The 27192-nt window shown below is 43.2% G+C and overlaps 1 protein-coding gene across 1 annotated transcript in view; it reads right to left on the bottom strand.

The window, feature by feature from the left end:
* LOC139384161 (sprouty-related, EVH1 domain-containing protein 1-like) overlaps positions 1-27192 on the bottom strand; it is an 88334-nt gene that overhangs the window by 25325 nt on the left and 35817 nt on the right. Inside the window, exon 2 of the mRNA XM_071128858.1 lies at positions 14703-14886. Within this exon, the coding sequence (XP_070984959.1) occupies positions 14703-14886 (184 nt within the window). The remainder of the gene's footprint in view (positions 1-14702; positions 14887-27192) is intronic.

Below are 27192 nucleotides of genomic sequence, written 5' to 3'. Positions count from 1 at the left end.
GAGAAATACCGGAGTGAACAGAGAAAACAGAGAGAGTGAGCGAACACACAGAGACAGCAAGAGGGGAGAGCGAGAGGGGAGAGCGAGAACGGAAAGAGAGAACTGAGTGAGAATATAGAGAGCAAGAAAGAACCGAGAGAGCGCAAGCTAGGGAGAGAGAAAGAACACAAAGAGAACAGCGTGAGAGAGAACAGAGTGAGAACAGAGAGTGGAGAGTAAGAGAACAGTGCGAGAGAACAGAGCGAGAACAGAGAGTGGAGAGTAAGAAAACAGAGAGGGGGAGAGCAGTGTGAACAGAGAGAGTGAACAGAGAGAGAAAGTGCAAACAGAGAGTGTGAACAGAGAGAGTGTGTGTGTGTGAACAAAGAGAGTGAACAGAGAGTCTGAACAGAGAAAACAGAGAGAACAGCGAGAGAGCGGAGAGCGAGAGGGGAGAGCGAGAACGGAAAGAAAAAGGAGGGTAGAGAAGACAGAGACCACTGAGAGCGAGAACAGAGATGGAGAGAACGAGAACAGAGGTTAGAAAGAGGGGAAGAGCAGAGAGGTCAGAGAGTGAACAGAGAGAAAGCGAGAGAGAGAACAGTGGAAATAATTTATTTCCTTCTTAATGCATTTGAGCCAATCAGTTGTGTTCATGACAAGGTAGGGGTGGTATACAGAAGATCGCCCTATTCTGTAAAAGACCACGTCCATATTATGGCAAGAACAGCTCAAATAAGCAAAGAGACTATTACGTTAAGACATGAACGTCAGTCAATCCGAAAAATGTCAAGAACTTTGAAAGTTTCTTCAAGTGCAGTCGCAAAAACCATCAAGCACTACAATGAAACTGGCTCTCATGAGGACCACCACAGGAAAGGAAGACCCAGAGTTACCTCTGCTGCAGAGGATACGTTCATTAGAGTTAACGGCACATCAGATTTTAGCCCCAATAAATGTGAGTAACAGACACATCAACATCAACTGTTCAGAGGAGACTGTGAATCAGGCCTTCATGGTCGAATTGCTGCAAAGACACCAATACTAAAGGATACCAATAAGAAGACGAGACTTGCTTGGGCCAAGAAACACGAGCAATGGACATTAGACGGGTGGAAATCTGTCCTTTGGCCTGATGAGTCCAAATTTGAGATTTTCGGTTCCAACCGCCGTGTCTTTGTGAGATCAGGTGAACAGATGATCTCTGCATGTGTAGTTCCCACCGTGAAGCATGGAGGAGGAGGTGTGATGGTGTGGGGGTGCTTTACTGGTGACACGGTCTGTGATTTATTTAGAATTCAAGGCACACTTAACCAGCATGGCTACCACAGCATTTTGCAGCGATATGCCATCCCATCTGTTTTGCGCTAATGGGACTGTCACTTGTTTTTCAACAGGACAATGACCCAACACACCTCCACGCTGTGTAAGGACTATTTGACCAAGAAAGAGAGTGATGCAATGCTGCATTAGATGACCTGGCCTCCACAATCACCAGAACTCAACCCAATTGAGATGGTTTGGGATGAGTTGGACCGCAGAGTGAAGCAAAAGCAGCCAACAAGTGCTCAGCATATATGAGAACTCCTTCAAGCCTGTATGAAAAGTATTCCAAGTGAAGCTGGTTGAGAGAATGCCAAGCATGTGCAAAGCTCTCATCAAGGCCTACTTTCAAGAATATAAAATATATTTAGATTTGTTTAAAACTTTTTTTGGTTACTACCAGTTTCATCGTAGTACTATGTGTTATTTCATAGTTTTGATGTCTTCACTGTTATTCTACAATGTAGAAAATAGTACGAAATTAAGAAAAACCTTTGATTAGGTGTGTCCAAACATTTGACTGGTACTGTACATAATCAAATACTAGTCTTAGAATCAACTTAAAGACAACCAGAACCCACTGGATTCTCCAATTACATTGAATTTACTACCAGACAAAATACAAACCCTCCATGCCAAAAAGGCCTATGGTGTTGATGGTATCCTGAATGAAATGATAAAATATACAGACCACAAATTCCAATTGGCTAGAGTTACTCTTTCACATCATCCTTAGCTCTGGCATCTTCCCTAATATTTGGAACCAAGAACTGATCACCCCAATCCACAAAAGTGGAAGACAAATTTGACCTCAATAACTAACGTGGGACATGCGTCAACAGCAACCTTGGGAAAATCCTCTGCATTATCAATAAAAGCAGATGTACTGAAAACAATGTACAGGGAAAATGTCAAAATGGCTTTTTACCAAATTACTGTACGACAGACCATGTACTCACCCTAATTGACAAACAAACCAAAACAAAGGTGAAGTGGTCTCATGCTCTGTTGATTTCCAAAAAGCTTTTGACTCAAGTTGGCAGGAGGGTCTGCTATACAAATTGATGGAAAGTGGTGTTGGGGGAAAAACACACGGCATTATAAAATCCATGTACACAAACAAGTGTGTGGTTAAAAATTGGCAATAAATACACATTTCTTTCCAAAGGGCCGTGGGGTGAAACAGGGATGCAGCTTAAGCCCCAACCTCTTCAACATATATATCAACGAATTGGCGAGGACACTAGAACAGTCTGCAACACCCAGCCTCACCTTACTAAAATGTGAAGTCAAACGTCTGTTGGCTGATGATCTGGTGCTTCTGTCCCCACCCAAGGAGGACCGACAGCAGCACCTAGATCTTCTGCACAGATTCCGTCAGACCTGGGCCCTGACAGTAAATCTCAGTAACAGAAATAATGGTGTTCCAAAAAAGGTCCAGTTGCCAGGACCACAAATACAAAATGTATCTAGACACCGTTGCCATAGACCACAGAAAAAACGATATATACCTTGGCCTAAACATCAGCGCCACAGGTAACATCCACAAAGCTGTGAACAATCTGAGACAAGGCTAGAAGGGCCTTCTTTGCCATCAAAAGGAACATACAAAACCGACATACGAATTAGGATCTGGATAAAAACACTTGAATCAGTTATAGAACTCATTGCCCGTTATGGTTGAGGTCTAGGGTCCAAGAATTCATGGGACAAACAACAAATTGAGACGGCATGAAGAATTCTTCAAAAAATATGCTCTGTCTACAACGTAAAACACCAAATAATGCATGCAGAGCAGAACTAGGCCGATACCCGCTAATTATCCAAATCCAGAAAAGAGACGTTGAATTCTATAACCACCTAAAAGGAAGTGATTCCCAAAGCCATCCATAACGAATCCATCACCTACAAAGAGATGAACCTGGGGCTCTGTTCAGAAACACAAACAGACCCCAAAGAGCCTCAGGACAGCAACACAATTAGACCCAAACAAATCATGAGAAAACAAAAAGTTAATTACTTGACACATTGGAAAGAATTAACAAAGAAACTGAGTATACTAGAATGCTATTTGGCCCTAAAACAGAGATTACACAGTGGCAGAATACCTGAACACTGACTGACCCAAAATTAAGGAAATCTGACTATGTTCAGACTCAGTGAGCATAGCCTTGCTATTGAGAAAGGCCACTGTGGGCAGACCTGGCTCTCAAGAGAAGACAGGCTATGTGCACACTGCCCACAAAATAAGGTGGAAACTGAGCTGCACTTCTTAACCTCCTGCCAAATGTATTAGAGACACATATTTCCATCAGATTACACAAAACCCACAAAGAATTCAAAAAAACAAATCCACATTTTGATAAACTCACAAACAGCTGAAGTTGGAATCTTAGCCAGATATATTTCAAATCAGTTTTTCCACAATTCCTGACATTTTATCGTAGTAAAAATTCCATCTTAGGTCAGTTAGGATCCCCACTTTATTTTAAGAATGTGAAATGTCAGAAGAATAGTAGAGAGAATTATTTATTTCTGATTTTATTTCATTCATCACATTCCCAGTGGGTCAGAAGTTTACATACACTCAATTAGTATTTGGTAGCATTGCCTTTAAATTGTTTAACTTGGGTCAAACATTTCAGGTAGCCTTGGCCAAAATTCACCCAACTTATTGTGCCATTCCTCCTGACAGAGCTGGCGTAACTGAGTCAGGTTTGTAGGCCTCCTTGCTCGCACATGTATTTTCAGTTCTGCCCACAAATTTTCTATAGGATTGAGTTAGGGCTTTGTGATGGCCACTCCAATACCTTGACTTTGTTGTCCTTAAGCCATTTTGCCACAACTTTGGAAGTATGCTTGGGGTCATTGTCCATTTGGAAGAACCATTTGCGACCAAGCTTCAACTTCCTGAATGATGTCATGAGATGTTGCTTCAATATATCCACATAGTTCTCCTGCCTCATGATGGCATCTATTTTGTGAAGTGCACTAGTCACTCCTGCAGCAAAGCACCCCCACAACATGATGCTGCCACCATCGTGCCTCACGGTTGGGATGGGTGTTCTTCAGCTTACAAGCCTCCCCGGTTTTCCTCCAAACATAACGATGGTCATTATGACCAAACATTCTATTTTTGTTTCATCAGACCAGAGGACATTTCTCCAAAAAGTACGATCTTTGTCCCCATGTGCAGGCGATTTTGGAACAGTGGCTTCTTCCTTGCTGAGCGGCCTTTCAGGATATGTCAATATAGGACTCGTTTTACTGTGGATATAGATCCTTTTGTACCGGTTTCCTCCAGCATCTTCACAAGGTCCTTTGCTGTTGTTCTGGGATTGATTTGCACAATTCAAACCAAAGTACGTTCATCTTTAAGAGACAGAACACGTCTCCTTCCTGAAGGTTATGACGGCTGCGTGGTCCCATGGTGTTTATACTTGTGTACTATTGCTTGTACAGATGAACGTGGTACCTTCAGGTGTTTGGAAATCGCTCCCAAGGATGAACCAGACTTGTGGAGGTCTACATTTTTTTTCTGAGGTCTTGGCTGATTTCTTTTGATTTTCCCATGATGTCAAGCAAAGAGGCACTGCGTTTGAAGGTAGGCCTTGAAATACATCCACAGGTACACCTCCGATTGACTCAAATGATGTCAATTAGCCTAACAGAAGCTTCTAAAGCTATGACATAATTTGCTGGAATTGTCCAAGCTGTTTAAAGGCACAGTCAACTTAGTGTATGTAAACTTCTGACCCACTGGAATTGTGATACAGGGAATTATAAGTGAAATTATTATTTATTTAATATTTACTATCCCTTTTTGTACTTTAACTATTTGCACATCGTTACAACACTGTATATAACCATTATGACATTTGACATCGTCACAGTGCCATGCGTTTTGTCACCAATGCCCCATATACTACCCATTCTCATTGGCTGGACCTCGCTTCATATTTGTCGCCAAAACCACTGTCTCCAGGTCATCTACAAGTCTTTACTATGTAAAGCCCCATCTTATCTCAGCTCAATGGTCACCATACCAGCACCAACCCGTAGCACGCGCTCAAGCAGGTATATTTCTCTGGTCATCCCCAAAGCCAACTGCTCCGTTGGTCGCCTTTCTTTCCAGTTCTCTGCTGCCAATGACTGAAGTTGGAGACTCATCTCCTTCACTAAATTTAAGCATCAGCTGTCAGAGCAGCTTACCGATCATTGTACCTGTACACAGCCCATCTGTAAATTGCCCACCCAACTACCTCATCCCCATATTGTTATTTATTACTTGCTCCTTTGCACCCCAGTATTTCTACTTGCACATTCATCTTCCGCACATCTATTTCTCCAGTGTTTAAATGTAATTATTTTGCCACTATGGCCAATTTATTGCCTTACCTCCCTAATCTTACTACATTTGCACACAAAGTATATGTAATTTTCTATTGTGTTATTGACTGTACGTTTGTTTATCCCATGTGTAACTCTGTGTTGTTGTTTGTGTCACACTGCTTTGCTTTATCTTGGACAGGTCACAGTTGTAAATAAGAACATGTTTTCAACTGGCCTACCTGGTTAAATGAAGGTGAAATAAATCAAATAAAAATATTCAAAATCAAATCAAATTTTATTAGTCACAAGCGCTGAATACAACAGTAAATTCTTACTTACGAGCCCCTAACCAACAGTAGAGTTTCAAAAAATACAGATAAGAATAAGAGATAAAAGTATCAAGCAATTAAAAAGCAGCAGTAAAAAAATATATATACAGGGGGGTGCCGGTATAGAGTCAATGTGCGGGGGCACCGGTGACTATGCAAAAAAAAGAAAAAGTGACTATGCATAGATGACGACAGAGAGTGGCATTGGTGTGGAGATGGGAGGGTGGAGAAGGGAGGGGGGGGGGGGGGGCAATGCAAATAGTCAGGGTAGCATTTGACTAGATGTTCAAGAGTCTTATGGCTTGGGGGTTGAAGCTGTTTAGAAGCCTCTTGGACCTAGACTTGGCGCTACGGTACTGCTTGCTGTGTGGTAGCAGAGAGAAGTCTGACCAGGGTGGCTGGAGTCTGACAATTTTTAGGGCCTTCCTCTGACACCGCCTGGTGTAGAGGTCCTGGATGGCAGGAAGCTTGGCCCCAGTGATGTACTGGGCCGTTCGCACTACCCTCTGCAGTGCCTTGCGGTCGGAGGCCGAGCAGTTGCCATACCAGGCAGTGATGCAACCAGCCAGGATGCTCTCGATGGTGCAGCTGTAGAAACTTTTGAGGATCTGAGGACCTTTTCGGTCTCCTGAGGGTGTATAGGTTTTGTTGTGCCCGCTTCACGACTGTCATGGTGCGCTAGGACCATGTTAGTTTGTTGGTGATGTGGACACCAAGTAACTTGAAGCTCTCAACCTGCTCCACAGCAGCGTGCTCTGTCCCCATTTTCCTGTAGTCCACAATCATCTCCTTTGTCTTGATCACGTGGAGGGAGAGGTTGTTGTCCTGGCACCACACAACCTCCTACCTGTAGGCTGTCTCGTTGCTGTCGGTAATCAGGCCTACCACTGGTGTGTCATTGACAAATTTAATGATGGTGTTGGAGTCGTGCCTGGCCATGCAGTCATGAGTGAACAGGGAGTACAGGAGGGGGCTGAGCACGCACCCCTGAGGGGCCCCTGTATTGAGGATCAGTGTGGCGGATGTGTTGTTGCCTACTCTTACCACCTGGGGGTGGCCTGTCAGGAAGTCCAGGATCCAGTTGCAGAGGGAGGTGTTTAGTCCCCGTGTCTTTAGCTTATTGATGAGCTTTAAGGGCGCTATGGTGTTGAACTGTAGTCAATGAATAGCATTCTCACATAGGTGTTCCTTTTGTCCAGGTGGGAAAGGGCAGTGTGGAGTGCAATAGAGACTGCATCCTCTGTGGATCTGTTGGGGCAATATGCAATTTGGAGTGGGTCTAGGGTTTCTGGGATGATGGTGTTGATGTGAGCCAACACCAGCCTTTCAAAGCACTTCATGGCTACAGACGTGAGTGCTACAGGTCAGCAGTCAGTTAGGCAGGTTACTTTAGTGTTCTTGGGCACAGGCAATATGGTGGTCTGCTTGAAACATGTTGGTATTACAGACTCGGACAGGGAGAGGTTAAAAATGTCAGTGAAGACACTTGCCAGTTGGTAAGCGCATGCTCGCAGTACACGTCCTGGTAATCCGTCTGGCCCTGCGGCCTTGTGAATGTTGACCTGTTTAAAGGTCTTACTCACATCGGCTGCGGAGAGCGTGATCATACAGTCTTCCGGAACAGCTGGTGCTCTCATGCATGTTTCAGTGTTACTTGCCTCCAAGCGAGCATAGAAGTAGTTTAGCTCGTCCGGGAGGATATTCCTTTGGGACGTTGAGTGTAATGTTTACTGTTAATTTTATATTGTTTATTTCACTTTTGTTTATTATCCATTTTACTTGCTTTGGCAATGTAAACATACGTTTCCAATGTCAATAAAGCCCTTTGAATTTAATTGAGAACAGAGCGCGCGAGAAAACAGAGAGAGCCGAAAACACAGAGAGAGAACAGGAGAGAGAGAGAGAGAGAGAGAGAGAGAGCGAAAACAGAGAGAGGACTGAGCGAGAGAACAGAGCGAGAAGTCCCATTGGTGGCAATATCAGGAGCCAGCTGACTCATCAGTACACTCTGTGCCGCATCATTGCGCTTATAGGCAGATCCCCCCCCAAACATTGCAGTCACCACCTCATCTCTCTCAATCTCTCCCTCACTTTCTCTTTTTCAGTCTCTATTTTGTCACCCTCCATTTCTTACAGTTTGACTGGCGATCTTTTTTTCCTCCTCTCCATCTCCTTCCCTTGTTCCCATTGTCTCTCTAGTAAAATGGTGGTTTGGACCTCCCGCTTTAACAAGCCCCTGGGGTGGGTGACATCACCAGAATCATGCTCTATATAGCACGGTGGCCCAGGCTCAGAATAGACAGTTATAATCGAAGTGTCTTAGCAGGCACGAGCCACTTATCCACGATACTTAAGAGTCACCTATTAATTATTGTCAAAGGAAATGGTCATCAATCTAATTGTTTAATATGAATAAAGAGACGCAAGGGCTTCACAGTTTCAGGACGAGAGCATAGGAATATATGACTAGAAGCTCAGCGCACCAATAAGTTCTGTCCTTCATTCCCTTTTTCCTCTATCTTTTTAGTTTGACTTCCTACATCCCTCATCCCATATTCCCCTCTCCTGAGCAGTCTGCCCATCTCTTCTCTCCAATGATGTCAGCATGCACCACACAATCACGCAGCCCGCTCCTATTTACAGATACCTTCCCTGCGCAGAGGAGGAAAGCCAAACAGCCACTTCCTGTGTGACAGTGTATGTGTGTGTGACTGTGTGTGTAAGGCGTAGGTTGATGGTGATCTCATCCCACGACCCCCTCTGTGTGGAATGTGTCACAGGCTGAGTTGGTGCATAGTACATTGCGAACATGCTTGCTCTCCATTGTGACAGATGAGTGTGTGTGGTGTGTATGAGGCCCTCAGAGTGAGTGTGAGGTGCTTTAGGTTTGTGTGACTCCCTGAGTGGGAGGTTTGTAAAGTTTTATACGATTCTTCGGCTACATGTCATTAGGCTGGGCGTTATGGGCTGGGTGACATATTTCCCACATTATTAACGGTATTTGATGTTTTTGAATAATAAAAGTTCTACATTTGCTTTACGAGCAGTGCATGACTCTAGGGTGGCAACACATGAAATACCAGTCAAAAGTTTGGACACCAACTCATTCAAGGGTTTTTCATTATTTTTACTATTTTCTACATTTGAGTATAATAGTGAAGACAACAAAACTATAAAATAACACATATAGAATCATATAGTAACCAAAGAAAGTGATAAACAAATCAAAATATATTTTATATTTGAGATTCTTCAAAATAGCCACCCTTTGCCTTGAAGACAGCTTGGCAGTCTCTCAACCAGCTTCATGAGGTAGTCACCTGGAATGCACTTCAAATAACAGGTGTGCCTGATTAAAATGTACATTTGTGGAATTTCTTTCCTTCTTAATGCGCTTGAGCCAATCAGTTGTGTTGTGACAAGGTAGCGGTGGTATGCAAAAGTGCAATCGCAAAAAACATCAAGCGCTGTGATGAAACTGGCTCTCATGAGTACTGCCACAGGAAAGGAAGACTCTTCAAAGCCGCCACCCTTTGCCTTGATGACAGATTTGCACACTCTTGGCATTATCTCAACCAGCTTCACCTGGAATGCTTGTCCAGCAGCCTTGAAGGAGTTCCCACATATGCTGAGCATTTGTTTTCTGCTTTTCCTTCACTCCGTGATCCAACTCATCCCAAACCATCTCAATTGGGTTGAGGTCGGGTGGTTGTGGAGGTCAGGTCATCTGATGCAGCACTCCATCACTCTCGTTCTTGGTCAAATAGCCCTTACACAGCCTGGAGGTGTGTTGGGTCATTGTCCTGTTGAAAAACAAATTATAGTCCCACTAAGCGCATAACAGATTGGATGTCGTATCACTGCAGAATGCTGTGGTAGCCATGCTGGTTGAATGTACCTTGAATTCTAAATAAATCACAGTGTCATCAGCAAATCCCCCCCCACACCACCTCCTCCATGCCTCAAGGTGGGAACCACACCTGCGGAGATCATCCGTTCACCTACTCTGCGTCCCACAATGACAGGGCAATTGGAACCAAAAATCTCAAATTTGGACTCATCAGACCAAAAGGACAGATTTCCACCGGTCTAATGTCCATTGCTCGTGTTTCTTGGCTCAATAAAGTATCTTCTTCTTATTGGTGACCTTTAGTAGTGTTTTCATTGCAGTAATTCGACCACGAAGGCCTGATTCACGCAGTCTCCTCAGAACAGTTGATGTTGAGACGTGTCTGTTACTTGAACTCTGTTAAGCATTTATTTGCGCTGCAACATCTGAGGCTGGTAACTCTAATGAACTTATCCTCTGCAGCTGGTTTTCTTTCCTGTTTCGCACAAAACTACTCAAAACGAAGTCCGAAGGGTTTTTTACTTTTCCCGAAATAGTCACATTACGTCACAAACCCTGCTGCTGTGGTAATTCTTCAAAGAGAGGATGCCGTATTGAGATAAATTATGTAGCCTAAGCTACTGATAACAGGCCTTTTACAAGACAAAATTATGAGAGGAGCATTTGATTATTATTAAAAGAGATTGAGTCCAGACAGGCTAATTTAAGAAACTTTCTGAATGGACATATACAGTGCATTCGGAAAGTATTCAGACACTTTCCCTTCTTAAGCAAAAAAAAAAAAAAAAAACAGAATACCCTTATTTACATAGGTATTCAAACCCTTTGATATGAGACTCAAAAACTAACCTCAGATGCATCCTGCTTCCAAAGACCATCCTTGAGATGTTTCCACCTGTGGTAAATTCAATTGAATGGATACGATTTGGAAAGGCATACACCGGTCTTTATAAGGTCCCATAGTTGACAGTGCATGTCAGAGTAAAAACCATGCCATGAGGTTGAAGGAATTTTCAGTAGAGCTCCGAGATAGGACTGTGACGAGACACAGATCTGGGAAAAGGTAGCAAAAAATGTCTGCAGCATTGAGGGTCCCCAAGAACACAGTGGCCTTCTGCCCGGCCAAACTGAGCAATCGAGGGAGAAGGGTCTTGGCGAGGGAGGTGACCAAGAACCCGATGGTCACTCTGACAGAGCTCCAGAGTTCCACTGTGGAGATGGGAAAACCTTACAGAAGGACAACTATCTCTGTAGCACTCCACCAATCAGGCCTTTATGGTATAGTGGCCAGACAGAAGTCACTTCTCAGTAAAAGGCACGGCAGCCTGCTTGGAGTTTGCCAAAATGCACCTGAAGACTCTCAGACCATAAGAAACAAGATTCTCTGGTCTAGTGAAACCAAGATTGAACTTTTTGGCCTGAATGCCATGCGTCACATCTGGAAGAAACCTGGCACCATCCCTACGGTGAAGCATGATGGTGGCTGCATCATGCTGTGGGGATGTTTTTCAGCGGCAGGGACTGGGAAACAAATCAGGATCGAGGGAAAGATGAACAGAGCAAAGTATAGCGAGATGTTGGATGAACCTGCTCAGGACCTCAGACTGGGGCAAAGGATCACTTTCCAACAGGACAACGACCCTAAACACACAGCCAAGACAATGCAAGAGTGGCTTTGGGACAAGTCTCTGAATGTCCTTGAGTGGCCCAGCCAGAGCACAGACTTGAATCCGATATAACATCTCTAAAGAGACCTGAAAATAGCTGTCCAGTGACACTACCCATCCAAACTGATTGTGCTTAAGAGGATCTGCAGAGAAGAATGGGAGAAACTCCCCAGATACAGGTGTGCCAAGCTTGTAGCGTCACACCCAAGAAAACTCGAGGCTGTAATCGCTGCCAAAGGTGATTCAACAAAGTACTGAGTAAAGGGTCTGAATACTGAAATGTGACCGACCGGCTCTAAATCGGTTTTCTGCAGCAAAATTTTAAAGTGTGTTTTTCACATTACACAAAAGAGCCTCAAAGCTACAAAATGGTATATTACACACTACAGTTGAGGAACAATTTGAAAGTAATTCTGCTTTTAAAGTTGATAAACTTGTAAACTCACTTTTGAGAAATTAGCCTTCTGAATGTTTTGGTACTACTGCTGGAGAGTCCTTTGTCTACACCTAATTCAGCATCGTTGACACCCTCTTAAGCTTCAGCCCCACCCATCTCTTTAAGGATTGATCCGAGTGTTCTGTATGAACAACAGCAGTCAAGCACCCAAGCTAACTTGCTAGCTACTTCCAGACAAATGAGTGAACAACTCACTGAACATTACTCGCCCTAGCAGAGCGGGTTAGGCTGTTATGTTATCCAGAGCATTGGTGACTAAAGGTGCTGTCAGATTGTCCGGCTGTAAATTCAGAGCGCTTCGCACTCAGAGCGTTCAGAGTGCACACTGGACGCTCTGGCCGATGAATAGGGTTGATCCGACCTCACAACGGCAGTCAAGCACACAAGTTAACGTGCTAACATTGGCTAGCTACAAATGAGAGAACACCCCACTCCGACCATTTTACTCGCCTTAGCAGAGCTGGTTAGGCTGTTTCCATGGTATTCAGAGCGTTCGTGCCTGTAACTGTGCTGCTGGCAACAATTTAATTACGCTTTTATGCCGACGACACCGGCCATATTCAACAAGTGTTAAGCGTTCATAAATTCATCATCACTTATTCTGTGCTCTGGCACACTCAGATGAGAGTGCTCTGAAATCTGAGTAGATGGTCAGACTGGATTTACAATTTTTTTTATTTTATTTTTTATTTTGTTAAAGACATGTAACGGTAACTAACGCACTTTTGTACATTGCGCTATTCCATACAATTGACCTTATTTTAGCACCCAAAAAACGTAATACTTCCAGGTCAACTGTAATATGAATAACATTGTAAAGCACAATTTCTCCCCTATCCAGCAAAATCAATGACAAGACTTTCATGCTGCCCGTCTCTGCATGATTGAAGAAGGCAATGAGCTCTGTCGGGTATTAAAAAAAATGGTGGATGGAGAAGCGAAACCTATTGTGTGCTAGTGAAAGGGGGAGATATGTTGTGTGGGGAAACAGCTTTCTTCACCCGATCTGTCCAACTTATCACATGTAAAATGTAAATAAAACACCATAAAGAGTTTATATAATGTGTCATTACATACCTACTTGAAGGTTTGTGTCGAATTTGAATCAGGTTTTTAGGGCAGCGCTAAAGTTTTTAGAAGTAAACAGCAGCTGTCGCAGCTTTTGAGAGTCATGCAGAGATGATGCAAAAAAATAATGGATTCAGTTGTACAAATGACTAGGTAACCCCTTTACCCTGTGCCTTTCTTGTTTTTAATCTGCAACAGAAGGGCTACCCCTGGTGGAAAGAGACTGTACGGCACAAAATGAGATACAAATGCGTAGTATGTTACGTAGTGACACGTCACAACGTCCCGCATGTCAGAGGGGTCAGTTTTGTCAACACTGAATCGAAACTTAGTTCACACCCCGGATTTTGATGCCAACACAGTAGCTACAGTCCCATTAGGTTTCATTGTAGCCTCGTTTGAATGCTGCGGATGCGCAAATTTGTATGGAATGCGGTTAGTCACCGTCAGCTAGCTAGGTAAACAATGAACAATAATCCCAACTCATGAAGTTACTAACCTGCATGAATCTGCAGGTAGCTAACCAACCAGGTTCAATGTTAGCTAGCTAACAGACTATAGCTAGCCAAGCAAATTGCTCTTAGATACAAATAATAAGATCATACACGTAACGTTAGCTAGCCAGCCAGCCAGCATATGCTAGCTAGCTAACAGTATACTTTAACTTGAAATGAAACCACTTTGTCAAAATTAGAAACGTGCAATATCTGAAAAATGTAGCTGGCTAGACTATCTTACCCGTATACATCATTCATGGATGGACGCGTCTCCTGTCGGGATGCCATGGCTGCCCTTAGTTTGAAGATGTAATCCGGAAACAGGTGTTTTCTCCATCTCCTTAGCTATCACTCAAATTCCACGGATTTAAATAAATAAAGAGTCCTCCAGAAAGTGGAGAGCAACACTTATGCAGCTTTACTACACAATATATATATATTTTTAAATCCGCGTCTAGGATTACCTAGACATACTGAACAACTCAAAAAGACAGAAGCATGCTATATGGCAGACCATTCCAAACTCATCTCTCGGCATGTCCAGCCCACTCATTCTCACCGAATCCCGGCTTGAGTGATGGTTGTCGTCTTTTCTGTGGCTAAACCAACTAGACTCGTAATTTAACAATTTTATTCGTATTTACAGAAGGCATACAACTTTGTTAATGAGGCACATTAAAGTTCACATGTTCGAGAAAGCATTTCTGCCAAAAAAAACATTAAAAATTTGATTAAAACGGCTCTCCTGTGAAGTAGTAATGGGTAAGAAATGTGATATTTCAGTTTTTATTTTTAATACATTTGCAAAAATTTCGAAAAACCTGTTTGCTTTGTCATTATGGGGTATTATGTATAGATTGGTACGGTTGTAATGTAACAAAATGGGTCTGAATACTTATAGCCTATAGTGCTCTTCACCCCTGCACATCATCAGTTGGAAAGAGACGTTTAACGTTTAATAGACAGACTAAGTTAGCAAAACAATGGCTTATAATCATTAGTAAAATGCTCCCATTATTAGGTAAAGTTTATCTACATTAAAATAATGTCAACAAAAACGTAAATAAATCCTAAAATGAATGCAGGCCTATTTTAACAGTTCTGACAGTTATTTTTTTTAGCTTAATGAGGAGAATTGCACTCAGTGTGTGTGTGTGTGTGTGTGTGTGTGTGTGTGTGGAAAGCGAGGTGAACCCTTACCGATTTGTCTTTGAGCCGCTCCCCCTTGATGAGGAAGTCTGCTGTGGTGCTGCTGTCACTGTCCGGTGTCCGGCTGACTTTGTAGACGGTGACGCAGCTGAGGCCCCCAGCTCCCAGAGGCAGCCACCCACCACTGGAGTCATCCCGAGTCATGACCACTGCTCTCACACGCGCATAACTGTCACTGAACAGAAAGAGAGTGAAAGGGAAAGACATGATTAGGGTGGGACTGTAACAAGACCATGGCATCAACTACCTCTGCATATAGAGAGAACACATACTATGACAACACAACCATGTCGCCTCACGGGTACAGGGCTACCATTGCACAGACAAAAAATGGTTAGGCATAATGACCGCAACACGGCCACTGCTTGAACACTTCATGACTTGTCACGAAAGGATATGTTATGGCTGTCCTGTAAGGATCCAAATGTGTCAGATCAGCTTCTCAATAAATAACTTCAGCCAGATCCGTCTCAACTGCAGTGTCGGAAGGAGGGAACTGGTGGGGGTTGACAGCTCACACCCTGTTGTAAATCAAGGTCAAGAACTTTCAGCCATTTCCCTCTGCAAATTCACACAAGAATGTGCCTTCGTTTCACAGACATATCCCGCCGAAACCCTAATATGTTCTAAAGCAAATACCGGAACAATATTTCTAACATAAAACGTGGGGAATGGGCAGAGGTTACCTCGGTGTGGTTGTTACTTTGTGATGTCATAAAAAATGTTTTAAAAGGAAACTAACTTGAAAGGTATACACAATGTGTGAAGTGTCCATCTGATGCGTTGTGCATGAAAGTAATTTTGTTAAAGAGAGGGACGTGATTTTAGAAACTATAAGAGGAAATTATTTCTATAACTTTGTACCGCCCCTGAGATCAGAGAGCGTGTCAGCCTCATTAACTGCCTCTTTTGAACGAACTGTATAAAACAATGGGTTAAGAAATAACATATCAGACCAGCTCACGTCCAAAGTGGTTCAAACTCTGAAATTTCAACAAAAGGTAGAGGAGACCTTTAGAGTTCAATTCAGGAGATGGTAACTCTTTAAAGAACCGCTCTCATGGTGCATCAATTCCTAATTAGTTAATTGTTACATGATTCATTTAAAATTGGATAACAATTAAACAGTTAGTTGATTAGATAAATAACAGTCATCAGATTAATGAAAGTAAATTCACAACACACACCATAACCAACCGTAATTTGACTCACAAATGTCAGTAAGAGTGAGAGAGAAAGAGAGAGAGGATAACAGAAAGATAATTGGGGATGTAAGCGAAACAGTCATTAGAAATGACAGGTAATAAAATACAAGTGGCAGGAGGGCCTGAGAACCCAACACATCCCAAAAAACCTAGAACAATTGTTTACTACCTCCATATCCCATTGGACCTCATGAGACCTCATGAGATGTCACTGACAGAGCCCAGAAATGTTGCACAAGCACAAAAAGCTTACATCCAAGTCAGTGAGCATTTATCCTTTGCCAAGATAATCCATCCACCTGACAGGTGTGGCATATCAAGAAGCTGATTAAACCACATGATCATTACACAGGTTCACCTTGTGCTGGGAACAAAAGACCAGTCTAAAATGTGCTGTTTTGTCACACAACACCACAGATTTCTCAAGTTGAGGGAGCATTCAATAGGCATGCTGACTGCAGGAATGTCCAGCAGAGCGGTTGCCAGATAATTGAATGTTAATTTCTCTACCATAAGCAGTCTCCAAAATCATTTTAGAGAATTTTTAAGTACACTACTGTTCAAAGGATTTAGAACACCTAATCATTCAAGGGTTTTTCTTAATTTTTTACTATTTTATAAATTGTAGAATAAAAGTGAAGACATCAAAACTATGAAGTGCAGAAGTGCAATCGACATGCGCTGTGATAAAACTGGCTCTCATGAGTACCGCCACAGAAAATAAAGACTCTTCAAAGTAGCAACCCTTTGCCTTAATGACAGCTTTCAACACGCTTGGCATTCTCTCAGCCAGCTTCACCTGAAATGCTTTTCCAACAGTCTTGAAGGAGTTCCCACATATGCTGAGCACTTGGTGGCTGACTTTCCTTCACTCTGCGGTCCAACTCATCCCAAACCATCTCAAATTGGTTGAGGGATTGTGGAGGCATGGTAATCTGATGCAGCAGTCCATCACTCTCTTTCTTGGTCAAATAGCCCTTACACAGCCTGGAGGTGTTTTGGGTCATTGTCCTGTTGAAAAACAAATGATAGTGGGACTAAGCGCAAACCAGATGGAATGGCGTATCGCTGCAGAATGCTGTGGTAGCCATGCTGGTTAAGTGTGCCTTGAAATCTAAATAAATCAGTATCACCAGCAAAGCACCCCCACACCATCACACCTCCATACTTTACGGTGGGATATACACATGGAGATCATCTGTTCAGCCACACCGCGTCTCACAAAGAGACAGCGGTTGGAACCAAAAATCTCCAATTTGGACTCCAGACCAAACATGACAGATTTAAAACAGGTCTAATGTCCATTGCTCATGTTTCTTGGCCCAAGCAAGTCTCTTCTTCTTATTGGTGTCCTTTAGTAGTGGTTTCTTTGCAGCAATTCGACCATTAAGGCCTGATTCACGCAGTCTCCTCTGAACAGTTGATGTTGAGATGTGTCTGTTACTTGAACGTGAAGCATTTATTTGGGCTGCAATTTCAGAGGTGCCATTGACTCTAATGAACTTATCCTCTGCAGCAGAGGTAACTCTGGGTCTTTCTTTCCTGTGGCGGTCCTCATGAGAGCCAGTTTCATCATAGCACTTGGTTTTTGCGACTGCACTTGAAGAAAAGTTCTTGAAAATGTTCCGGATTGACTGACCTTCATGTCCTAAAGAAATTATGGACTGTTGTTTAACTTTGCTTATTTGAGCTGTTCTTGCCATAATATGAACTTGATCTTTTACCAAATAGGGCAATGTTCTGTATACCACCCCTACCTTGTCATGAACACAACTGATTGGCTCAAACGCATTAAGAAGGAAAGAAATTCCACTAATTAACTTTTAACAAGGCACACATGTTAACTGAAATGCATTCCAGGTGACTACCTCATGAAGCTGGTTGAGAGAATGCCAAGAGTGTGCAAAGCTGTCACCAAGGCAAAGGGTGGCTATTTGAAGAATCTCAAATATAAAATATATTTAGATTTGTTTAACACTTTTTTGGTTACTTCATAATTCCATGTGTGTTATTTCATAGTTTTGATGTCTTCATTATTATTCTACAATGTAGAAAGCAGTAAAAATAAAAGAAAAACACCTACTCATTCAAGGGTTTAAAACTTTTGACAAGTAATGTATGTCCAACCAGCCTCACAACCGCAGGCTTCTTCAACTGTGGAATCGTCGCAGACCAGTCATCAGGACAGCAGCTGAAACTGTGGGTTTGCACAACCTAAGAATTTCTGAACAAACTGTCAGATGGTAGACAGTACATCGCGCTGCATGAGGCAAATGGTGGTCACACCAGATACTGACTAGTTTGCTGATCCACAACTCTATTTTTTATTATGGTGATTTTTTTTAAAGGTATCGGTGACCAACAGATGCATATCTGTATTCCCAGTCGTGAAATTCATGGATTTGGGCCTAATGAATTTACTTAAATTGACTGATTCCCTTATAGTTCATATAACTCAGTAAAATCTTTGAAATTGTTCAATGTATATAAATTTGGCGACAGGTCGAAAGCACTTGAATAATTCATGGACATTTAGCTAACTTGTTGTTGCTATCCAATTTGTCCTGAGAGATAAACATTGTGTTGTCATTTTACCTGAGATACATATGGTCCTTTTTTCCCCCTGGATCTTTGTAGAATTATGACCCATTTTGAGTCACACAAAATCATGAGTTCTCTATGCCGACAATTAATCCACAGATAAGGGAAACCTAGTTAAACCTATTTTTATTATTAATCTCTCCTCGTTTATTCTTCTTCTATGGATTTTATAAAGAGGCTGGCAACCAACTTTAAGGTACCGCCACCAACTGGATTGGAGTGTGGACCTCGTCCATCTTTCAATCACCCACATGGGTAAGTATGCTCCTAAAAACGAATGAAAAGACCAGAGAGGCGGGACTTTCAGTGAATCAAGCACCAAAAATAGAATCAAGTTCTATTTTAGCGCCTGGCTACGCAGACGCCGTTTTCGAGCGCGAGCAGTTTGGATGAAATTATTGAATAATATGCGTGTATATATATTTGCAACGATCGCAATGGGGGTGGTTTGGGCAGCATGTTATGATAATCTTGGGCAAATTAACATATTTTTTAAATAAGTTAAACACATTTAGTTGAGGTCCTACTAAAATTCAATAAATGTTTGATTATTGTTGAATACCGTTGCAGCAAGCACCAGTTAGCCTGGAGCTAGCATCGTGCTAGGCCCATCTCCCGGCAAGCTGAAGAGGTCCATCAGCCAATTTCTTGGGCTACCTATTTTGCCAATTGGCCTGGGCCCTTTAATTGCCAACAGGGAGCCCCGGCGATCCATCGTGACTGCTCAGCAGACGTAACCGTCCGAGGGGGTTTGAACAAACTCATCCGTCGCGACATCCCCCTAAAGCCCTTCTGCTAGCTGTCTGAATGGCCGTGTCTCCAGGTCGTCTAGCTACTCACTGGACCCTATGATCACTCGGCTACGCATGCCTCTCCCTAATGTCATTTTGCCTTGTCCATTGCTGTTTTGGTTAGTGATTGTCTTAATTCACTGTAGAGACTCCAGCCCTGCTCAATATGCCTTAGCTAGCCCTTTTGTTCCACCTCCCACACATGCGGTGACGGCACCTGGCTTAAATGTTGCCTCTAGAGACAAAAACTCTCATTGTCACTCAATGCCTAGGTTTACCTCCACTGTATTCACATCCTACCATGACCTTGCCTGTACATTATGCCTTGAATCTATTCTTCCGCGCCTGGAAACCTGTTCCTTTTACTCTCTGTTACGAACGCACTAGACGACCACTTCTTATAGCCTTTAGCCGTACCCTTAACCTAATCCTCTTCTGTTCCATTGGTGATGTAGAGGTTAACACATGCCCTGCAGGGCCTAGATCCACTTCCATTCTCCAGGCGCTCTCATCTGCTTTAGCACACTCTGCCAACCCAGATGTCCAAGCCGTGTCTGAATCCTGGCTTAGGAAGGCCACCAAAAACCCTGAAATTTCCATCCCTAACTATAAAATTTCCTGACAAGAAAGAACTGCCAAAGGGGGCAGAGTTGCAATCTACTGCAGATATAGCCTGCAGAGTTCTATAGAGTTCTGTCATACTATTCAGGTCTGAGCCCAAAAATTTGAGCTTCCACCATAAATATTCACCATTCCAGAAACAAGCCTCTCACCGTTGCCGCAAGTTATAGACCACCTTCAGCCCCCAGCTGTGTCCTGGACACCATAAGTGAACTGATTGCCCCCCATCGATCTTCAGAACTCGTACTGTTAGGTGACCTAAACTGGGACACGCTTAACACGCCGCCCTACAATCTAAGATAGATGCCCTCAATCTCACACAAATTATCTAGGAACCAACCAGATACAACCCTAAATCCTTAACCATGGGCACCCACTTAGATATCATCCTGACCAACTTGCTATCTAAACACACCTTTGTCGTCGTCAACCAGAATCTCAACGATCATTGTGTAATGGGTCCACGGTCAAACGACCACCCCTCATCACTGTCAAACGCTCCATAAAACACTTCAGTGAGCAGGCCTTTCTAAATAGACCTGGCCAGGGTATCCTGGAAGGAGACTGACCTCAACCTGTCAGTAGAGGATGCCTGGTTGCTTTTCAAAAGTGCTTTCCTCTCCATCTTAAATAAGCATGCCCATTTCAAAAAATGTAGAACTAAGAACAGGTTCACCCCAGACTTGACTGCCCTTGACCAGCACAAAAACATCCTGTGGCGTTCTGCATTAGCATCAAATAACCACCTCGATATGCCACTTTTCAGTGAAGTCGGGAACCAATATACTCAGTCAGTTAGCTTTCCAAGGCTTGCTTTTTCAAACAGAAATTTGTATTCTGTAGCATTAATTCCAAAATGTTTTGGGTCATTAAATTCCATGGAGAACAAGAGCAGCTCCTCCCAGCTGCCCACTGCACTGAGGATAGGAAACAATGTCACCACTGATAAATCTACGACAATTGATCATTTCAATAAGCATTTTTCTACAGCTGGTCATGCCTTCCACCTGGCTACCCCTACCCAGGACAACATCTCAGCACCCCATGTAGCAACTTGCCCAAGCCCCCCAGCTTCTCCTTCACCCAAATCCAGACAGTTGATGTCCTGAAAGAGCCAAAAAAATCTGGATCCCTACAAATCAGCAGGACTAGACAATCTGGACTCCCTTTCTAAAATGATCTGCCGAAATTGTTGAAACGCCTATTACTAGCCTGTTCAACCTCTCGAATCGTCTGAGATCCCCAAAGATTAGAAAGCTGCCGCGGTCATCCCCCTCTACAAAGGGGGAGACACTCTAGACCCAAACTGTTATACACCTAAATTCATCCTGCCCTGCCATTTTAAAATCTTCAAAAGCCAAGTTAAACAGATCACCGAACATTTCGAATCCCACCGTACCTTCTCCACTATGCAATCTGGTTTCCGAGCTGGTGATGTGTACACCTCAGCCATGCTCAAGGTCCTAAACGATATCATAACCGCCATAGATAAAAGACCGTACTGTGCAGCCATCTTCATCGACATGGCCAAGGCTTTCGACTCTATCAATCACCACATTCTCATCGGCAGACTCAATAGCCTTGGCTTCTCAAATGTCTGCCTTGCCTGGTTCACAAACTACTTCTCTGATAGAGTTCAGTGTGTCAAATCGGAGGGCCTGGTGTTCAGACGTCTGGCAGACTCTATGGGGGTGCCACAGGTTTAAATTCTTGGGCCGACTCCTTTCTCTGTATATATATCAAAGACGGCGCTCTTGCTGCTGTTGATTCTCTGATCCACCTCTATGCAGACACCATTCTGTATACTTCTGGCCCTTCTTTGAACACTGTGGTAACAAACCTCCAAACAAGCTTCAATGCTATACAACTCTCCTTCCGTGGCCTCCAGAAGCAAGTAAAACTAAGTGCATGCTCTTCTACCGATTGCTGCCCGCACCCTCCCGCCCGACTACCATCACTACTCTGGACGGTTCAGACTTAGAATGTGGACAACTACAAATACCTAGGAGTCTGGTTAGAGTGTAAACTTTCCTTCCAGACTCACATTAAGCATCTCCAATCCAAAATCACATCTAGAATCAGCTTCCTATTTCGCAACAAAGCCTCCTTCACGCATGCTGCCAAACATACTATTATCCTACCGATCCTTGACTTCGGCAATGTAATTTACAAAATAGCCTCCAACACTCTACTCAGCAAATTGGATGTAGTCTATCACATTGGTGCGGCTGGCTTCTGGGTTGGATGCGCCGTGTTAAGAAGCAGTGCGGCTTGGTTGGGTTGTGTATCGGAGGACGCATGACTTTCAACCTTCGTCTCTCCTGAGCCTGTACGGGAGTTGTAGCGATGAGACAAGATAGTAGCTACTACAACAATTGGACACCACGAAATTGGGGAGGAAAGGGGGTAAAAAATAAATAAAAATAAAAATGTAACAAAGAGCATAGCAGTAAAATAACTATAGCGAGGCTATATACCGGGGGTACCGGCACAGAGTCAATGTGTGGGAGGACTGGTTAGTCGAAGTAATGTGTACTTGTTGTTAGAGAACATGCATAGATAAAAAAAAATTATAATAATAATTTAAAAAATGAGTAGCAGCAGCGTAAAGGGGGGGGGGGGGCACACAAAGCAAATAGTCTGGGTAGCCATTTGATTAGCTGTTCAGGAATCGTATGGTTTGGGGGTAGAAGCTGAATAGAAGTCTTTGGACATAACTTGGTGCTCCGGTATTGCTTGCCATGCGGTAGCAGAGAGAACAGTCAATAACTAGGGTGGCTGGAGTCTGACAATTTTTAAAGTCTTCCTCTGACACCGCCTGGTATAGAGGTCCTGGATGGCAGGACGCTTGACCCCAGTAATGTACTGGGCCGTACGCACTACCCTCTAGGCTTTGCCATGCCCTATTCACGAGTGTGTTGGTGTGTTTGGACCATGATAGTTTGTTGGTGATGTGGACACCAAGGAACTTGAAGCTCTCAACCTGCTCCACTACAGCCCCGTCGATGAGAATGGGGGCGTTCTCGGTCTTCCTGTAGTCCACAATCATCTCCACTGTTGCGTCATCGGTAAACTTAATGATGGTGTTGGAGTCGTCCCTGGCCACACAGTCATGATTGAACAGGGAGTACAGAAGGGGACTGAGTACGCACCCCTGAGGGTCCCCCCTGTTGAGGATCAGCATGGAAGAGGTGTTGCTACCTACACTTACCACCTGGGCGCGGCCCATCAGGAAGTCCAGGATCCAGTTGCAGAGGGAGGTGTTTAGTCCCTGGGTTCTTAGCTTAGTGATGAGTTTTGAGGGCACTATTGTGTTGAACTCTGAGCTGTAGTCAATGACTAGCATTCTGACATAAGTGTTCCTTTAGTCCAGGTTGGAAAGGGAAGTGTGGAGTGCAATAGAGATTGCATCATCTGTGGATCTGTTTTGGTGGTATGCAAATTTGAGTGGGTCTAGGGTTTCTGGGATATTTGTGTGATGTGAGCCATGACCAGCCCTTTAAAGCACTTCCTGGCTACAGACGTGAGTGCTACAGGTCGGTAGTCATTTAGGCAGGTAACCTTAGTGTTTCTGGGCACAGGGACTATGGTGGAATACTTGAAACATGTTGGTATTACAGACTCAGACAGGGAGAGGTTGAAAATGTCAGTGAAGACACTTGCCAGTTGGTAAGCGCATGCTCGGAGTAGACATCCTGGTAATCCATCTGGCCCTGCGGCCTTGTGAATGTTGGACTGTTTAAAGGTCTTACTCACATCGGCGTGATCACACAGTTGCCCGGAACAGCTTATGCTCTCATGCATGCTTCAGTGTTGCTTGCCTCGAAGCGAGCATAGAAGAAATTTAGCTTGCCTAGTAGGCTCGGTTCACTGCTTCCCTTTGTAATCTATAGTAGTTTGCAAGCCGTGCCACATCTTACGAGCGTCAGATCCGGTGTAGTACGATTCAATCTTATTCCTGTATTGAAGATTTGCCGGTTTGATGTTTCGACAGAGGGCATAGCGGGATTTCTTATAAGCTTATGGGTTAGAGTCCCGCTCCTTGAAAGTGGCAGCTCTACCCTGTAGCTCTATGCTCTATCCAGGCTGTATCACAACCGGCGGTGATTGGAAGTCCCATAGGGTGGCGCAAAATTGGTCCAGCGTCGTCTGGGTTTAGCCGGTGTAGGCCGTCATTGTAAATAAGAATTTTCTTAACTGACTTGCCTAGTTAAATAAAAGGTAAAATTTAGCTCAGTGAGGATGTTGCCTGTAATCCATGGCTTCTGGTTGTGGTAAGTACAGTCACTGTAGGGACGAAGTCATCGATGCACGTATTGATGAAGCCAGTGACTGATGTGCTATACTCCTCAATGCTATCGGAGGAATTCCAGAACATATTCCAGTCTGTGCTAACAAAACAGTCCTGTAGCTTAGCATATGCGTCATCTGACCACTTCTTTATTGACAGTCACCGGTGCTTTCTGCTTTAGTTTGTGACCACGTAGCTACATGGCCACGCTACAGACTCCTCAGTGCTGTGCCCTCACCTTTCCCCTACAGCAGGTGAGGCAGGTAGCTGAGGATGTCACGGTTAGGTTACTACAGTGAATGTATCCAGCCCTCTTCCTTCTCCCTGCAGTCTGATGGCTGTCTGATTAGATAAGAACACTCCCCTGGGCCACCGGAAACGACAAAGGGCAGCACTTTACAGATCCTACCAGTAACATATTTAAGCTGAGAGAAAGCAAGAGAGGAGAGAGAGCGAGCGAGCGCAAAACGTATTTTGCTGTGGCATGTTGCACCCTCACAGGGGTTAGTTTATTAACCTATTGATGACACGGCCAGTGCCACTGGATTTGGTTGACAATGGGTATATACTCCCTTCTGTTTATTGTAATCAATTGTAGTAGTCAGTGAACCATGGATGAGAGATACAATGCCAAATTACACTTGATTTTATATTGAACTTTTATTTAAGCTGGGAGTCATGCTGAGATCATGGTCTCTTTCGCAGGTGAGCCCTGCATGAACACATCAATAAACAACATTTACACTATACATATCTACAGTGCATTCAGAAAGTGTTCAGACCCCTTCCCCTTTTCCACATTTTGTAACGTTACAGCCATATTCGTATTCTAAAATATAGTGAATGAATTTTGTTCCTCAATCTACACAAAATACTCCATAATGACAAAGTGAAAACAGGGAGAAGGGCCTTGGTCAGGGAGGTGACCAAGAACCCGATAGTTACTCTAAAAGAGCTCCTGAGTTCCTCTGTGGAAATTGGAGAACCTTCCAGAAGGACAACCCTCTCTTCAACACTCCACCAAATCAGGCCTTGATGATAGTGGCCAGCCGGAGCACCTCCTCAGTAAAAGGCACAGACAGTCCGCTTGGAGTTTCTGCTTTGTCATTATTGGCTATTGTCTGTAGGTTGATGGAGAAAAAAAACAATTGAATCCATTTTAGAATAAGGCTGTAACTTATCAAAATGTGGAAAAGTCAAGGTGTCTGAATACTTTCCGAATGCACTGTATACACACATCAATTCCACAAAACATGAAAAGCAGAACACAATCATATCAAACAAACACATTCAGTAAAAAGGCCCTGTAGGGCAATTCATGCTATGACAATCATAGCTGTATAAGGGTTGAAAAGATGCTGAGAAATGCAGTAAATTACAAGGACTATGTATTTTGAAAGATGAGATGTTGAGGATTAAAATAAATTATCTGGTTGCAATCTATGATATCACACAAGCAAGCCGAACACCCAGGAGTCTAAATGTACACCTCAAATTTCCATAACATAAAATGTATGCGAATGTAGTCTCAACATTTATGATCACTACATTTGATGTACAGTTACAAGATTTGGCATTATACCCTGGGTTGTCCTGAACAGAATAACCGTTTTTGGATTGCGTAAACAGTAATAAAGGTGGTGATGCAGGGCTGTGTTCCAAAGAAAAACAATTACAAGTGTGCTTGCTCTACTTCCTGAACAGCACAAACAGGGGGAGGGGGGGGGAGCACTTATGAACTGCACACTTTGGACTCAACCCTTTTGTTGTCTAATGTTGCACCTACCCATAATATTCCTTATCATGTTACTGAATGTATTTTCAGATTTAGTCATCTACAAAGGTGGCGTAAAGTACAGTAAATGTAAAATGCACATACAATCAACAGCGTAATGCTTGGATTCAGTCTCGTGTCAGGTGAACCATTGTGTCCTCACCTTTAGTCTAATCATTTTCCCATAACCCCCAAACTGTTCCCTTTTAATTGCTACTATGGTTATGAAAGACAAGACCTGTTCCTATAGGAGAAGCCTATTTTGATTCTTAATTTCTTAACTAAAACATCAATATGCAATCAATATCTTTAAAAAGATAGCTTTTCATCATTCCTGATAAGAGGGGAAACGATAAATGTCATCTTAAACTGTAAATTGTCATGGTCAAGGCATTTGATGTAATTTTTGATGGGGAGAGGTCTGTCTGTGATGAAAAAGATGTTCAGCATTTTTAACACTACAGTCGACCAAACAAGTCCTGCAGGTTCTCATTTTTATGACTCTTGACTATTGCCCGGTGATATTGTCAAGTGCTGCAAATAAGGACGAGAACAGAGCAGCACTTTATCCCTTGAATGACACTTAATTATTTTGTCTTGCCCATTGACACTCTGAATGGCACGCACACACAATCCATTTCTCAATTGTCTCAAGGGTTCTACATGAATTTAATTGGATTCAACAGGTGACATCAATAAGAGAAAATCAAAAACTTTCACCTGGATTTCGCTGGTCAGTCTGTCAAGGAAAGGACTCAAGTAAGACTAGCTTTTCCGTTGGTGTCGGCTAATGGGGATCCTAAATAAAATAAAAATCAAAGCATACACCACAGTTTGCATACAGGTGAAAGTATTTACAAATATTTTTTACAGAACCAATATTGTTCATGTAAATAGTGAAAAGAACCCGACCAAGAATCGATCCCTGTGGGACACCCTTTGTTATATCCAGAAAACCTGATTTAACACCCTCAATAAATACACACTGTGCTCGGTCTGTTAAATAATTTGATGACTCAACGTCTACAAAAGAGATATTTCAAGCAACGTCCAATAGGATAATGGTTTCCGTCACAAGGCAGTTCCTGTCACAGCGTTTTCCATTTTCTCCATTCATACCAGTGTAAAGTCTCTTCCCTGCAATAACAACTCAAACAGGTGCCCTTTGCTCTGCATCCACACCCTTGCAAAACCTTGA

This window comes from Oncorhynchus clarkii, chromosome 25, assembly GCF_045791955.1.
Source record: "Oncorhynchus clarkii lewisi isolate Uvic-CL-2024 chromosome 25, UVic_Ocla_1.0, whole genome shotgun sequence".
In the NCBI taxonomy this organism is placed as follows: domain Eukaryota; kingdom Metazoa; phylum Chordata; class Actinopteri; order Salmoniformes; family Salmonidae; genus Oncorhynchus; species Oncorhynchus clarkii.
Note: the sequence above shows the minus strand (reverse complement) of the source record. Positions and strands in the feature narration are given on the sequence as shown.